At 41.7% G+C, this 14,495-nt stretch overlaps 1 protein-coding gene across 1 annotated transcript in view; it reads right to left on the bottom strand.

Moving 5' to 3' along the window:
- The window catches only part of GXYLT2 (glucoside xylosyltransferase 2), a 97,367-nt gene that overhangs the window by 61,866 nt on the left and 21,006 nt on the right, over window positions 1-14,495 (bottom strand). The window contains exons 3-4 of the mRNA XM_073901746.1: window positions 13,322-13,514; window positions 4,981-5,112 (exon numbers count right to left, since the gene is read on the bottom strand). Of these exons, the coding sequence (XP_073757847.1) occupies window positions 4,981-5,112; window positions 13,322-13,514 (325 nt within the window). The remainder of the gene's footprint in view (window positions 1-4,980; window positions 5,113-13,321; window positions 13,515-14,495) is intronic.

Genomic DNA, 14,495 nt, shown 5'->3' with positions numbered 1-14,495 from the left:
TAGACTTGTGGGCCTGTCATGTAGTGAGCAGAACAAGCTTGGACTTGGTTACATTAGTAGACTTTCTTGAATAATCTGTTTCCTCATTTGCTTAGGCCCTCAGCACAATGTCCAAAGATTCTAGATAATTGCTTTAAAAATAATTTTCACCAGGGTTGCCTGGGTGGCTCAGTTGGTTAAGTGTTCGACTCTTGATTTCAGCTCAGGCCATGATCTCAGGATCGTGAGACTGAGCCCCATGTTAGGCTCACACTCAGCATGAAGTTTCCTTGAGAGTCTTCCCTCTCCTTCTCCCTCCCCCTCTGCTCTTCCCCCCACTCATGCTCTCTTTCTCTCTCTCTCTCTCTCTCTCAAATAAATAAATAAATAAAATCTTTGAAAGAAACAATTTTCACCAGTTATGCCTGTCTCACTGGGAAGCATTTCCACAGAACTCTTCTGCCACCATTTTGGAAGCAGCCACCCTTCCTGCTCTTTTTTCTGCTAAACTAAGCTTCTAGAATTTGTATGTCAGGTTGCTTCAAGCCATCATTATGCTCCTGGAGTGAGCCTTGCAAGGAACTGAGGGAGAGACACACACAGCCGGGGTGACATCATGGGAGTCCCTGGATCAGCCCTACACTTAGAATCATCTGCACTTCACGGACAGATAAGCCAAAAAGTTTCCTTCTTTCCTTAGCTAGAGTTGAGTTTTTTACATGTAACTAAGAGTTGTAACTAATATCCTGAATGTCAAACCTTTAATAGCGTGGGAGTAAATGATAAGGATTATGGAAAGCTTGTTCAACAAAACTGGTATCTAGGGTAATTTTTATGTGAACTTTTTGATAGTTCATTTTGTTCCAATAATTTATGGTCTCTTGATATTTAATGAAATACAGAGAAATCACTTATGGTGATTCTAATAGATGCTCCTCTTAATAAGGAATTTTAATATGTTCATATACATCTGTCAATAGTTGTTGCCATCCAAAGGGTTGGTTCCAAGGAAGACTCAATGTTGACTGTTAATGCTGAGTTATAGTATTAATAATAGTACAGAGGCCTGACCTTAATTATAGAAAGTTCTTATAAGTTAGGTAACCTCTCTTTTCCATTAGCCTGCAGCTGACTCATTAGAATATCTCTTGTAAGCATATAGTTTTCCAAATATTGGAACTAGTTACAAACCTCTTTAACAAACTATAAGTGGAAAAAGGGAAGATTAAATATCGTTACTATTTTTTTAAATATTTATTTTATTTATTTGGGGGGTAGGGAGGGGCAGAGGGTGAGGGAGAGATAGTCCCACGCTGAGTGCAGAGCCCAATGTGGGGCTCAATCTCATGACCCTGAGATCACCACCTGAGCTGAAACCAAGAGTTAGCACTTCTGACTGTGCCACCCAGGCACCCCTATATATTGTTATTCTTGATATGATGTAGAAAATCTAGGTAATCTAAGATTTTTATTTATTTGGCATGATACTCCTTTGGAATATTAAAGAATGGGTCAAGTCTGTTAGAAATATAGATATATCCAGAGAATTCAAGAAGAACGTATAGGTCAAGGCTGTAAGCAATTTTATCTTACTTCTCATGACAATATTCTTCCCTAACTCCTTCCTCTGAGATAGATGCTTATGGCAAGTGTTGGGAGCAGGAAAGACATCAGACATTATTATAATCTTGGAATTTATGGGGGGATGGGTTAGCCTGGTGATGGGTATTAAAGAGGGCACGTACCAAATGGAGCACTGGGTGTTATACGCAAACAATGAATCATGGAACACTACATCAAAAACTAATGATGTAATGTATGGTGATTAATATAACATAATAAAATTTAAAAAACAAACAAAGAAAAAAGAAACAAAAAACAAAAACAAACAAACAAAAAAACACTTGGTTTAAAAAGGTCTCTCTCCCTGGATGAGACTTACAGAGGACCTTAACCTAATGTATATTTCCATACTGGGCGCTGCTTGCCAATAAAGTCTCTGAAGATTCTGCAATTCAGTGATCTCTGTCATGTTTGGAATATCTCTAGGATTCCCAGAAAACCATAATTAGTGGTTTTTGGAATCAAGGAGGCAGAGTGTGTAACAAAAATGTACAGATCCATCAAAAAATCTCGCTAATTCCAATTAAATGGGAGAGAGGCGATGTGAATTCATGACACTCAATTATTTTTACAATAGTGAAAGCTATATGGCTATTACTAAAGAAAAAGGGAAAAGTACTCTAGGATAAATTTTAATGAACAGATTTGATTTATTTATAATTGGCAAATGTTTTAAATACTTTAAGCTTCTGAGTTACCTGAGAGCAGTATGCATCTTAGAGAGCTTACAAGCCACCTGCCGTTTACTTTGCACTAATAAGGGTCCTGCTCTTTGGAACATTATTCACAGAAATAGAAAATTAAATGTCCACTGGTTTCTAGGACTTCATAATTCATGAATTGGTAGAATTTGAGTTCCACTAACTGTACTTGAGAATCTAATAAGCTTTAGTTGCAGACTTGCACTCTGATCTTATTCTGATAGTAAAATCTTATGTGAGAAGGGTTTTTTTTTTTTTTTTTCCTACAGGCTTGGGGTAGATGATACCCTCTCAGAATATGGGTGAGATCGTGGTTCTCAATCGATTGACCTACCCCTTGCTAGAATGTTTGTATTTTGGGATCTCCATCTTCACTCTGCTGCCTCAGCAATACGTTTGATTTGGTTTTACAGAGATGAATTTCAAGGAAAACATCACCTAGACTTTATTTCAAATTACTCTGAGGATCAATACATTCTACTGATGCCCACAAATGCTGTGTTCATAATCTACTGTTATGATATATGACTCGGAAAAGGTAAATGTCCTGTCAACCACAATCTCTCTTTATTATATTTAAGGAGGGCTAGTTTCCATTATCAAAAGCAGATAAGGAATGCCAGCACTCATTTGTCATTCAAAATGGAACGCTTACTTATCTGGGAATGAATGAAAACCATCACGTGGAAGGTTTGTTTTTTTAATAGTGGCGATAAAGTCACAACTCAAGGTTAGGGGAAAATTCAAATGTGGTTCCACTGGGTTGCTTATATTTTTTGCATAGGTTGGAAAGACAATTTTCCAATAGTAACTTTGGTTTTTGAATACATTTTTCCCCTAAAACAGAGACAAGAAGAAGAAACCTGACATTTTTTCTCATCTTCTGAAATGGTAATTAGTTTTTATATCTTCCACCTACAGATTTTAGTTCCAGTTTGAGGTGGTCTGTCCTTACCCACACTTTTAGGCAGTGAATCCCATCTCAGATGATGGTCTGTGGCGTGTGACAAACAGGTCATTTAACGAGTGAGTAAACCTGTGCAGATAGGTACCAAGAGTACAGTCAGGCTGAGCTCAGTCTTCTCATAGGTCCTGGGTAGGAAATGTTAAAAGGGCCACTTGCCATTTAGGGTTTGATGGTTAAGACTTCTCTACATGGCCATCTCCCAGGCACCTCAAAAATCAAAATATGACCCAAATTAAACGCATCTCATCCCATGAAAACTGGTCATCCTCCTGTCTTTTCCATCTCTCCAAAGACCACCATCCGTTGAGTATGATGAACCATAACAAACTGCCTTTTTTATAGCTCACAAATAGCTGATCATTGGCAATCTCAAACAGATTAGCCTTCCTGGTTGTTCAGGTCAGAGACCTGGGTGAAATCCTTCTCACCTCACTCCCCTTCAACTCTTACAACAAGCTAGTTTGAGGACTGGTAAATTCTCTTTCTCAGGCAGGTTCTGAATCCATTTTTAAGGCACTCAACATAGCTCAAATCATCAGTAATTGGCCTAGTGATTCCACTGTCCACACTGTAATGAACTAGGGTGTACTCTTTAAAACACAAGCCAGATCATCCCACTTGCCTAACAGAAAGCAGTCAATGGCTTCTCAATGTCCTTAACACAAAGACCAGACAATCCAACCCTTGCTGACCTCGTTAATCCCACCTCACCCTATTTTTTGGTTACTCTACCTTCTTTCATTTTCTCAAGCATGCTCCTTTCCAACTCAGGTCTTTGAACATATTGTTCCATCTGCTTGGTACCCTCTTCTCTCTCATTACCAACCAGGCCCTTATCACTCAGTGATCCCTGCTTCTTCTGCGTTCATGCCTCAGCATAAATGCCATGTCCCAAAAGAATCTTCTATGACCTCTCACTGACCAGTGTGGAACCCCAAATTACATATATCCATGAGACTTCAACACAGATCATACTTCCAATTACCTGTTCAATGCTAGGCTCAAACTCTAAAGGAGCAAGGCTGTGGCTGATTCGTTTGCCGCCGTATTGCTATCATTAACCTAGGGCCTAGAACCTAATGGGCACTGGGTAAACGTTTGCTGAAGGTACAAATCACTCACAAATGTCAAGACTGCAATTGACAAGTCAAGGCTGCCATCTTTGCTCCATGATATTCCAGTTTTGATATATCTTCAGTGATTTTTCTATTTAGGATTTTTAAAAAGGTAACAAATATATTTAATTAAAAAATTCAAAACTGAGAGGCTGAACTGGAACTCTGGACCTCTTTTGAATTATTCCCTAGTATCTGGCAATGGTTATGGTTATAAGAGAAGTAATAATAATCAAAGCTAACATTTATTGAGGGCCAACTACATGCCAAGCTTCTGGAGGAACATGAGGCCTAGTGAAGGTGAGGGGATTTACTGAGGTTCACACAGCTAGTAAAGGTAGAACCAAAATCACAAAGACCCATAATCCAAGACATGCTTTGGATGCTCTCAGTCCCTCAATCGTTGGGACAGATAACTTCTTGAACACATGAATCCTCTATACCTGGAAGACTAAGAGAATCAACTACAGAATCCAAGAGAAACACATTCTCAGCCCTAAGTAAAATGTCTTTAAATACACACCAGTTAATTTCACCATGTTTCCAAGAACAATTCTCTCCCGAGCAGCATCTTATTAAAAGCTCGTGTTCCTACCGGAAGAAAGAGTCTCTGAGCAGCACAGGGTTTGAATAATTTCTTCCATTCCTGAGGGTTTCCAACCGAAAACGTGATGGGGTAGATTCTGTGCTCAAACTTCTTTGTATATGAGTCAGGCCACTGTCGTAACTGAAAAAGAAGGAAGACAAGGGGAGGGTGATTAGGCCCCAGAGATATGGAAAACACCTGAAGTTCCTGGATGTTCAAGTGGAAATTATTCAGGCGACTTACACAGAAAGTCTAACTTCACCACCATGATTAATGCTCAATGAATGAAAGACTCTGGCTAGGGGGGCGCCTGGGTGGCTCAGTTGGTTGGACGACTGCCTTCGGCTCGGGTCATGGTCCTGGAGTCCCGGGATTGAGTCCTGCATCAGGCTCCCGGCTCGGCGGGGAGTCTGCTTCTCCCTCTGACCCTCTTCCCTCTTGTGCTATTTCTCATTCTCTGTCTCTCAAATAAATAAATAAAATCTTTAAAAAAAAAAAGGAAAGAAAGACTATGGCTAGGATGAAAAAAAATAACATCTAGAGTTGTCAAGCATGTTAGGAGACTGGCACATAAACACTATAAGGGGAGTATAAATTTGAATAAACTTCCAAGAGGGCAATTTAGAAATTGGGAACAACCAACCCCAAAAGATAAAGGCACAAGACTTTCAACACAGCCTTGTTTGTAATTAAAAAAAAAAAAAAAAAACCCTTGAGAACAAACCAAATGCTCAACAACTAGGAATTGAGAAAATTAATTATGATAGAACTATACAATAGACCATTGTAACAGTTAAACTAAAGTTAGAGCTATATGTGCTGACAAGGAAAAATGTTCATTTTAAATAACATTTTATTATAAAATTTATTATAAATAAAAATGATTAAAAATAAAAAGCAAAATGCAAAAAATTTTATGTTTCTGTCTTAAAGGGAAAATATATGCATGTATATTTTATTTTATTTTATTTTTTGCATGTATATTTTATATGGAGAGAAAAATCTGAACAGATAGACACTAAACTGTATTTTGTTTTTTTTCTTTAAGATTTTATTTATTTATCTGACAGAGAGAGAGAGAGCACAAGCATGGAGAGCGGCAGGCAGAGGAAGAGGGAGAAGCAGACTCCCCGCTGAGCAGGAAGCCCAACGTGGGGCTCAATCCCAGGACCCCGAGACCATGACCCAAGCTGAAGGCAGATGCTTAACCAACTGAGCCCCCTAGGCATCCCCGACACTAAACTGTTAAAAGTGGACACCTGTGGAGGCGGTGGTGGTGGTGGTTTCATTTTCTAAGTTTCTATTTCTGTGTTCTTGAGAACTTTTCCAGTGAGTATATATTATTTTCTTTGCATATGTTATAACAAAATTAATTAATGGGCTTTATTTTTTAGAGCAGTTGTATGTTTACAGGAAAATTGAGGAGGAAGCACAGTTTCCATCTACCCCCCCCCCCCCCCGACCCGCACACTTTCCCCTGTTACCTACATCTTGCATTAGTGTGGTATGTTGGTTACAACCAATGAACCAATATCAATACGTTAGTAAGTGAAGTCCATAGCTTACCTTAGGGTTCACTCTTTGTGTTGTACATTCTATGGACTCTGACAGGTGCATAATGTCAGGTATCCACCATTACAGAATAGTTTCAGCACCCTAAAAATCTCCTCTGTTCCACCTATTCACCCCTTCCCCCTTCCCTCCCACTGAATTCCTACTACCACTAATTATTTTATCATCTCTTAGTTTTGCCTTTTCCAGAATGTGATAGAGTGGAAATCATACGGTATATAGCCTGTTCAGATTGTCTTCTTGTACACAGCAATATGCACTGAAGGTTCCTTCATGTCTTTTGGTGGATGAGTACATTATTTATTTTTTTATCACTGAATAATACTCCATTGTATGGATATACAACGGTTTGTTTATACATTTACCCACAGAAGCGTATCTTGGTTGCTTTCAGTTTGGGGTGATTACAAATAAAGCTGATATAAACATTCATGTGCAGGATTTTGTGTGGACAATTTTAAGTTCACCTGGGTAAATACCAAAGAGTGTGATTGCTGGATGGTATGGCCAGTCCACATTTAGCTTTCTAAGAAAGTGTCAAACTGCTCTCCAAAGTGGCTGTACCATCTTGCATTCCCACCAGCAATGAGTGAGATTTTTTGTTGCTGCACATCCTTGGCAGCATTTTTGTATTGTCAGTGTTGTGGATTTTAGCCATTCTAATAGGTGTGTGGTGGTATCTCATTGTTTTCCTTTGCAGTTCCCCAATGACGTATGCAGAGATGTTGAGCCTCCTTTCCTATGCTTATCTGCCATCTGTGTATCTTCTTAAGTTTTTGAGTTACTGTTTCCCCATTGACACAACAGTTCTACTTCTAAGAAAATATTCCCAAAGTCCATTCATATTTATGACAAGGTTGTTTATCATAATGTTGTCGGTAACAGAGCAAAGTTGGAAACAACCTAAATAGCAGTTTGGTTAAATAAGCTCCGGGGTATGTCTACATAAGAGAGTATCATGCAGCAACTAGTGACAACATCTTACAGTAAAGGTTTGCAAACTGTTGGTAGGACAAGGACCAAATTCAGCCTGCTACAAAAAGCACACAAGCCAAGAATGATTAGACACTTTTAAATAGCTGAAAAAAGTAAAAACAAGAGTAATATTTTGTGACATGTGGAAGTCACATGAGATTTGAATTTTAGTGTCCATAAATAAAAGTTTTATTGGAACACTGTCACACCTAATTGTGTACATATTTCTATGGCAGCTTTTACACTGAGTGTAAGAGTTGAATAGCTACAAGACCACACAGCCTGCATAAGCCTATAAAAGCTGTTGTCTGGTATTTTACAGAAAAAGCTGGACAACCCCAGTTTTAGAAGAAATTCAGTAATACAAAACTCAAGGATATAAAAGGGAATATAGAAGATGTTCCCATTTCTGATGTTGATATGAAAAGAAAAGGAATATAAGAAAATCTACCAAGATTGCTCTCCCTGACTATTAGGATGGTTGATTTGTTTAATTTATAATCTTAAGACTTTTTTTTTTTTTACAATGTACATATATTGCTTATACAATCACATAAAAATGTTTGAAGAAACATACCAACTGATCATGCTTTAAATTTACAACTTTGAGATGGATATATGAGAGAGAAATCTCAGAAGGAAAAAGAGGAGGAGTGACAAAGTATTTGATAAGTGATTTCTGAGGGCCACTGACCGATCAGAACCCATGCCAGGCAAAAATACCAGCACACCTGCACTCACTCATCAGGACCTACACTGGCCATAAACACTCAGTGCGACAACACCAACCCATCAGAATGGACACCAGGGACAGATCTGAGTCCAACTATGCCTTGCCCCAACAGCCCAAAATCAGCCCTGGAAGGAGAATGGGAAGGTCCCTTGGTCTGTTGGTTTCCTTGACTCTTTGATCTTCTAGAAGGGTTTATCTACCTTTGCCAATCTGTGTCTTTTTAACTGGAATGTTCAGTCCATTTACATTCGTTTTCAATGTACAAAATACATGCGTGTATTTGAATAGTACACCAGCTCCAACCACTGGAAGTTCTCGACACCTCTTCCTGTGGCAGAGGACACACACACACACACAAACACACACACACACACACACACACACACACACTCACACAGGGTGTTGCCATCCTCCTGGACCCACCCATCACCAGAATGGATTGGTGGTTATCCCCGCCCCCTTCAGTATCCCAGTTTTTCCTGATAGATGCGCCAAACCTAAAGCACACATCTGATTCCTGAGCTGCCAGGAGCGGCTAGGAAATCAACCAGCTGGCATTTTCAGCTCCTATATTGAGAGATGACAAAAATAAGTGAGACTCCAAAATATTAAGTATCTACATTATACTTGGTAAATAGCTCCAGACATACTATACTTACATGGTTTAAAAAATTAAAAAAAAATTCTACTTCAATAGAGTAGAATTCACCCATAAAGCAGTTTCCAGAGGAATCATGAGGTCAACTGGCACTTTGTTTTGTTTTTACCCTGAGATACGTGGCCTTGAGCTTTGCAGGAAGTTATCACAAGAAACTGGATATTCTGGGACACCTGGGTGGCTCAGTTGGTTAAGCATCTGCCTTTGGCTCAGGTCATGGTCCCAGGGTCCTGGGATCGAGCCCCACATTAGGCTCCCTGCTCCGCAGGAAGCCTGCTTCTCCCTCTCCCACTCCCCCTGCTTGTGTTCCCTCTCTCGTTGTGTCTCTGTCAAATAAATAAATAAAATCTAAAAAAAAAAGAAACTGGATATTCCCACAATGCCTCAGTGTTGGCAGTGAGACCCTCGCGAAGGATGGCCGACCCTGCCTCTCCATACCAGCATCTCCTGGGGCTACACACAAACCTGCTGCTGCTGCCCTACTACTTGAGGGCTAACAAGGTACAGGAGATGTTCCAAAGAATCTTTGTGGAATGAAAGAATAAAGAGATCACGTGATTCAGCCTCACAAGTCTGCTCTGCAATAACAGAGCAAGGATCATTTGCCCTTCCATTGAAACGGTTGAGACAGAGGAAAGCTCTGTGACTTCCATAAGAGACAAGGTTTTGTATCTAAACTTTACACTCATAATCCCTGCACGGAAAAGAAAGGGATGAGGCCAGATGCCCTGCCTGTCTTTTAACACCCTATTACAGTTTCCTTTGTTAGTTGAGCTCCACTGGTCTAACAAAGACCCGAGGAAAGGAGCCATCACAGGGATAAAGTCACCAGAGCAATTCAAATGATTTTTCAAATTCAATGATTTTCCCATACAATTTAGTTCCCAATTTATAATGTGCCAATTACCATGGCTCACAGCAAATTACCCCCAAACTTAGTGTTAAAACAAACATCTAGGGGCCCCTGGGTGGCTCAGTCATTAAGCATCTGCCTTCAGCTCAGGTCATAGTCCCAGGGTCCTGGGATCGAGCCCTGCATCGGGCTCCCTGCTCCGCGGGAAGCCTGCTTCTCCCTCTCCCACTCCCCCTGCTTGTGTTCCCTCTCTCACTGTGTCTCTCTCTGTCAGATAAATAAATAAAATCTGAAAAAGAAAACATCTATAATGCTCACAGATTCCATGGATCAGGAATTCGGACAAGGCACAGAAGGGGCGGCTTACACTGTTGCATGATGTCTGGGGCCTCGGCAAGAAGCTTTGAAGGCTGGAGGCTGGAATCATCTGAATGCTAGTCCACTCACATGTCTAGCAATTGAGGCCAGTTATGGGCTGGGGACCTCAGCTCTTCCCTGAGTGAGTCTCTCCACACAATCTCTCCATATGGGCTAGTGTGGGCCTCACCACATGCTGGCCAGGTTCTTGGGGCAGGCATCCCAAGAAAGCCAGGCAGAAGCTATATTCTTTCTATGCCCTAGCCTCAAATGTCATGTGAACATTACATGTAGCATACTCTATTTTGTATGTACATACATATGATGTATATAGATGCATATGTATTACCTATTACCTTTTAACAAGTTATCCCCAAAACTTAGTGGCTCAAAACGACGAAAATGTATTCTCTCATGTAGTTTCTTAGGGTCAAAAATCTGCAAGCTGAGTTGTCCTGGCTCAGGGCCTCTCACAAGGGTATAGTCCAATACTGGCTGGGGCTCTAGTCATCTGAAGGCTTGGTGGGGTGGGAGGTTCTGTCTCTGAGCTGCCTCAGGTGAGTGTCACAAGAAGCCCCGATTCCTCACTGCATAGATCTCTCCGAGGGCTGCTTTGACATGAAAGTGGCTTAACCCCCAGCAGGTGATCCAGGCGAGAAAGTGACTGCAGACAAGATAGGAAGCGTGGTGCCTTTTTAGACGTGATCTCAGAACTGACATAGCATGGCATCTTCCCCATGCTGTTGGTCACACAGGCCAACCCGGACAGCGAGGGAGGGAAGTACAGTAGGGTGTGAATAACAGAAGGCGGGGGACACCTTCTTTCCCCTCATCTTCTTTAAGTTCAGTTCTATTTTGTTCTGCTCCATCCTCATGTCCCAGCCTCTAGCACCCATAAATACTTGTTAGATGGATGTTGTGCAAGACATTGCTAGAATTTGCCCACAGCCAGTTTCCTCCCTTTCTGCACACCGAGCACGTCCCAGCCCCTTGCCGTTGGGTGAGCCTTGTGACTGCTTCTGGACAGCTCAATGTGAGTGGAAAAGACTCATGTCACTGTCAAGCTGAGGGAGTGAAATGCACAGTCGTGATCCCTTGTCTCTCTCTTTCCTGCATGGCATCCCAAGAACTTTAGAGGCCAAGTGTTCCAGCAGGTGCAACTCAAAGCATGAATGGTCTTGGGGCGCCTGGCTGGCTGAACCGAAAGAGCATGCAACTCTTGACCTTAGGGTTGTGAGCTCAAACCCCATGCTGGGTGTAGAGATTACCAAAAACATAAATAAACTTAAAAAAAAAAGCATGAATAGTCTTTGTCATCTTCAGGCCCAGACCTAAGTGCCTGTGTGATATAAGCAGTAGGCACGTGGAAAGTCTCTGAGCTTTTCTGGAGGTGTGAAGGCAGCCTGACCTAGCCTATCCTGATTCCAGATACCTTAGCTCTTTTATCAGTGTTGCTTGCTTCAGGTTACAGACAGGGAAACTGAAGCTCAGAGAGGCCACAAGGTTTGCCTGAGATCCCGCAGCAAGCATACAGGGGAGCAGATGAGTCTTCTATCTACTAGTTGGAGAGGAAGTATGGTACACTGGTTGAGCTCATGGAGGTTTGAGGCTGTGACCTTGAACCAACACCTGATGAGCAAATCATTAAAACTCTTTGCAAAAGAGGGACATGACTGCTGCTTTCTGGTGGGGGTTAAGGAGAGGTAAGTCATAAATCAGAAGCCCTTGACCAATGGTAACTGTCATCATCATCCCCTTTCACCACAGCTCCAGAACAACAAACCATGCGTGTGCCCACCTCTTCCCTTTCCCTTGACTCAGATCTTTTTTCAAGGCATTTTCCAATCAATTTCAAAGCTTTGAGACAAGTTGGCTTCTCCTGGTGACAATGTCATGGGGATATTTTTCTTTGGGAAACATAACCCATTTTCTAGCCTTCTGTTAGCAGCTTTTCTCTGCCCAATAGGCTTCTTTGGCCTTTCTCATTAGTGTAGCCAGCTTGGGGCCAGGAGGTGGTCTGCTGACCCAAGTCCATGGATACAAAACGAACCGCTTCTCGCTCTACCAGCACTCAAGGCCTTACCGCAAGAGCAAATGTCCAAGACAAAGCAAAGTTTGGTTTGCAAAGGCATACACGTACCTAGACTGGAGAGAAGAGGTATTTCCAAAGCTCTCCTCCTGTACCGGCAAAAAAAATCAGTACTTGTGCCTCAGTATAGGAATAGTCAACTCAACAGGGATCCAGACACATAATAAAATACTATACAGTCACCAGAAAAGACAAGGTAAGAATGTCTGAGTCCTGACCTGGAACGATGCTGACAATATGGTTTTAAGAGAGGAAAAGCAAGTCCCAGTATGACACATAGAGAATAAACTTGCTTTTATAAAAGAAATACAGGGGCGCCTGGGTGGCGCAGCCAGTTAAGTATCTGCCTTCGGCTCGGGTCATGATCCTGGGGTCCTGGGATCGAGCCCCATGTGGGGCTCTCTGCTCAGCTGGGAGCCTTCTTCTCCCTCTCCTTCTGCTCCTACCCCCTGCTTGTGCTCTCTCTCACTCTCTCTCTCAAATAAATTTTAAAAAAATCTTTAAAAGAAATACATGTTAATCTGGGCACGTACAAGTGTATGTGCTATACAGGTATATGTTTATACATACATACAAATATACATTTACACACATATACATACATCCACACAGAAAAACACACACACAAACACACACCTGTATGTAAAAAAAATATGAAAGAGCAACTCAAAATTGCTAACTCAGATAGTTTCTTCTGTGGGACTGAGGGTACTAAGGACTCCTACCTTTTAATGTATGAAATCTATTATCATTTGAATTTATTTTAATAAACATTTATTACTTTTCATTCAAAAAACCTATATAAAGAGAATTTGTAGACAGCTACCTGGCCCTTACACGAGAGCCATGTAATTACACCAGAGGGCTCAAGCCCCGGGTCAAGTGCTTCAAGTGTATCATCTCATAGAACCCTTATACTATCTCTGTAAGGTAGGTGTAAGTATCCCTAAATGACCCATGGGAACAGTAAGGCTCAGAGTCAAGCGTATGGTCACACAGCAGAATCTGTCGCAAAAATTAGTGAATCACATTAGTGAAGGGGATACACATCTCCCACAATGCAGTCTGTCTGTGCACTCCGTAACTATGGCACCACCATTTCCACAAATTCACCTGCTTATCAAACTCAGGCTTCAGAGAGTCTTCCGTGAAGATGTGGAATTGAATCTTCCTGTGGCTAAAGAGTATGGCAGATTTGAGCATGACCAGGGTCTCCTCCAGCCGATTGCCACAGGCCACCACGGCCAAGTGGATCCAGAGCTCCGGAGGCAGCACGTCCTGAAAACTCCTGAGTTCTCCAGGCCTCCTAGGAAGAAGCAAAACAAGTTAAAGCTATTAATAAACTCATAAAATTTAAACACACACACACACACACACACACACACACACACACAGCCACACACACCCAGCTAGTGAATGGTTGGAACATTTCAAAATATGAACAGGCACAATCTGTTATATTTTATAAAGTGATAAGCATTTTGACAATTCTCCCTGCTTAGAGAAAAATACCATTTATTCCCATATTTATCCTGGCAATAGCAGCATGAGTCACTGTTTGGACGGCCATAGGTGTCTGAGACTTTTTCTGCCCCACTCAGCTGTCGAGCGCCTGCTGGCTGCCGGATGGCCCGTGTTTGGAAATAGCCCTGCTAAACTTCCAGCAGCTGACACAGGGGCTGTGCTGCTCACACTCACATGGGCCACGCAAATTAGATTTGAATGCAACATGGACAGGACGAGGGTGGGTTGTGGCTTTCCCACGTGAAACGAGCAACATGATATTCCCATCATCTGGATGGTTTTAGGTTGCGGTGGAATGCATGACCACCGCACCAAAGGAAAATCATGCGAGTCTGGGAGGTGAGCAGAGAAAATAACATATGTGCCTCCATCACATCTTTGGAGAGTCTCGAGAAACAGGTGTTAATCGTAACTGTCTCACTCAAACTTGCTGAGGTGGTAGGTTTGAAATTCGGCTTCCAGTATGTGAGTCGTATTAATGAGAAACAGGCAGGAGAGGAGGCAGGTTAAGCTGAAAATGACCAAGGTATCAAATACTGAGTCAACAGCTGAGTGGGAAATAGGGTCCAAGAGTCCAGAATCATCATCCAGCTATTTCCTCGCAATAAAAGATTTGTTCCAGACAAGGAGATGTAGCCAAGCCTCAAACACACCACTGAGAGACATTTGCAGGCAAGTTGGAAGGAGTTGGCCTGGAAAAGGTGCCCTGAGACGAATGAAACTAATTTACTTGCACGAAAGACTTGGAGGCCGGGGAAACTTG

Source organism: Callorhinus ursinus, unplaced genomic scaffold (genome assembly GCF_003265705.2).
Source record: "Callorhinus ursinus isolate GAN/ISIS: 27379988/994484 unplaced genomic scaffold, GSC_fseal_2.0 scaffold15, whole genome shotgun sequence".
Lineage (NCBI taxonomy): Eukaryota > Metazoa > Chordata > Mammalia > Carnivora > Otariidae > Callorhinus > Callorhinus ursinus.
Note: the sequence above shows the minus strand (reverse complement) of the source record. Positions and strands in the feature narration are given on the sequence as shown.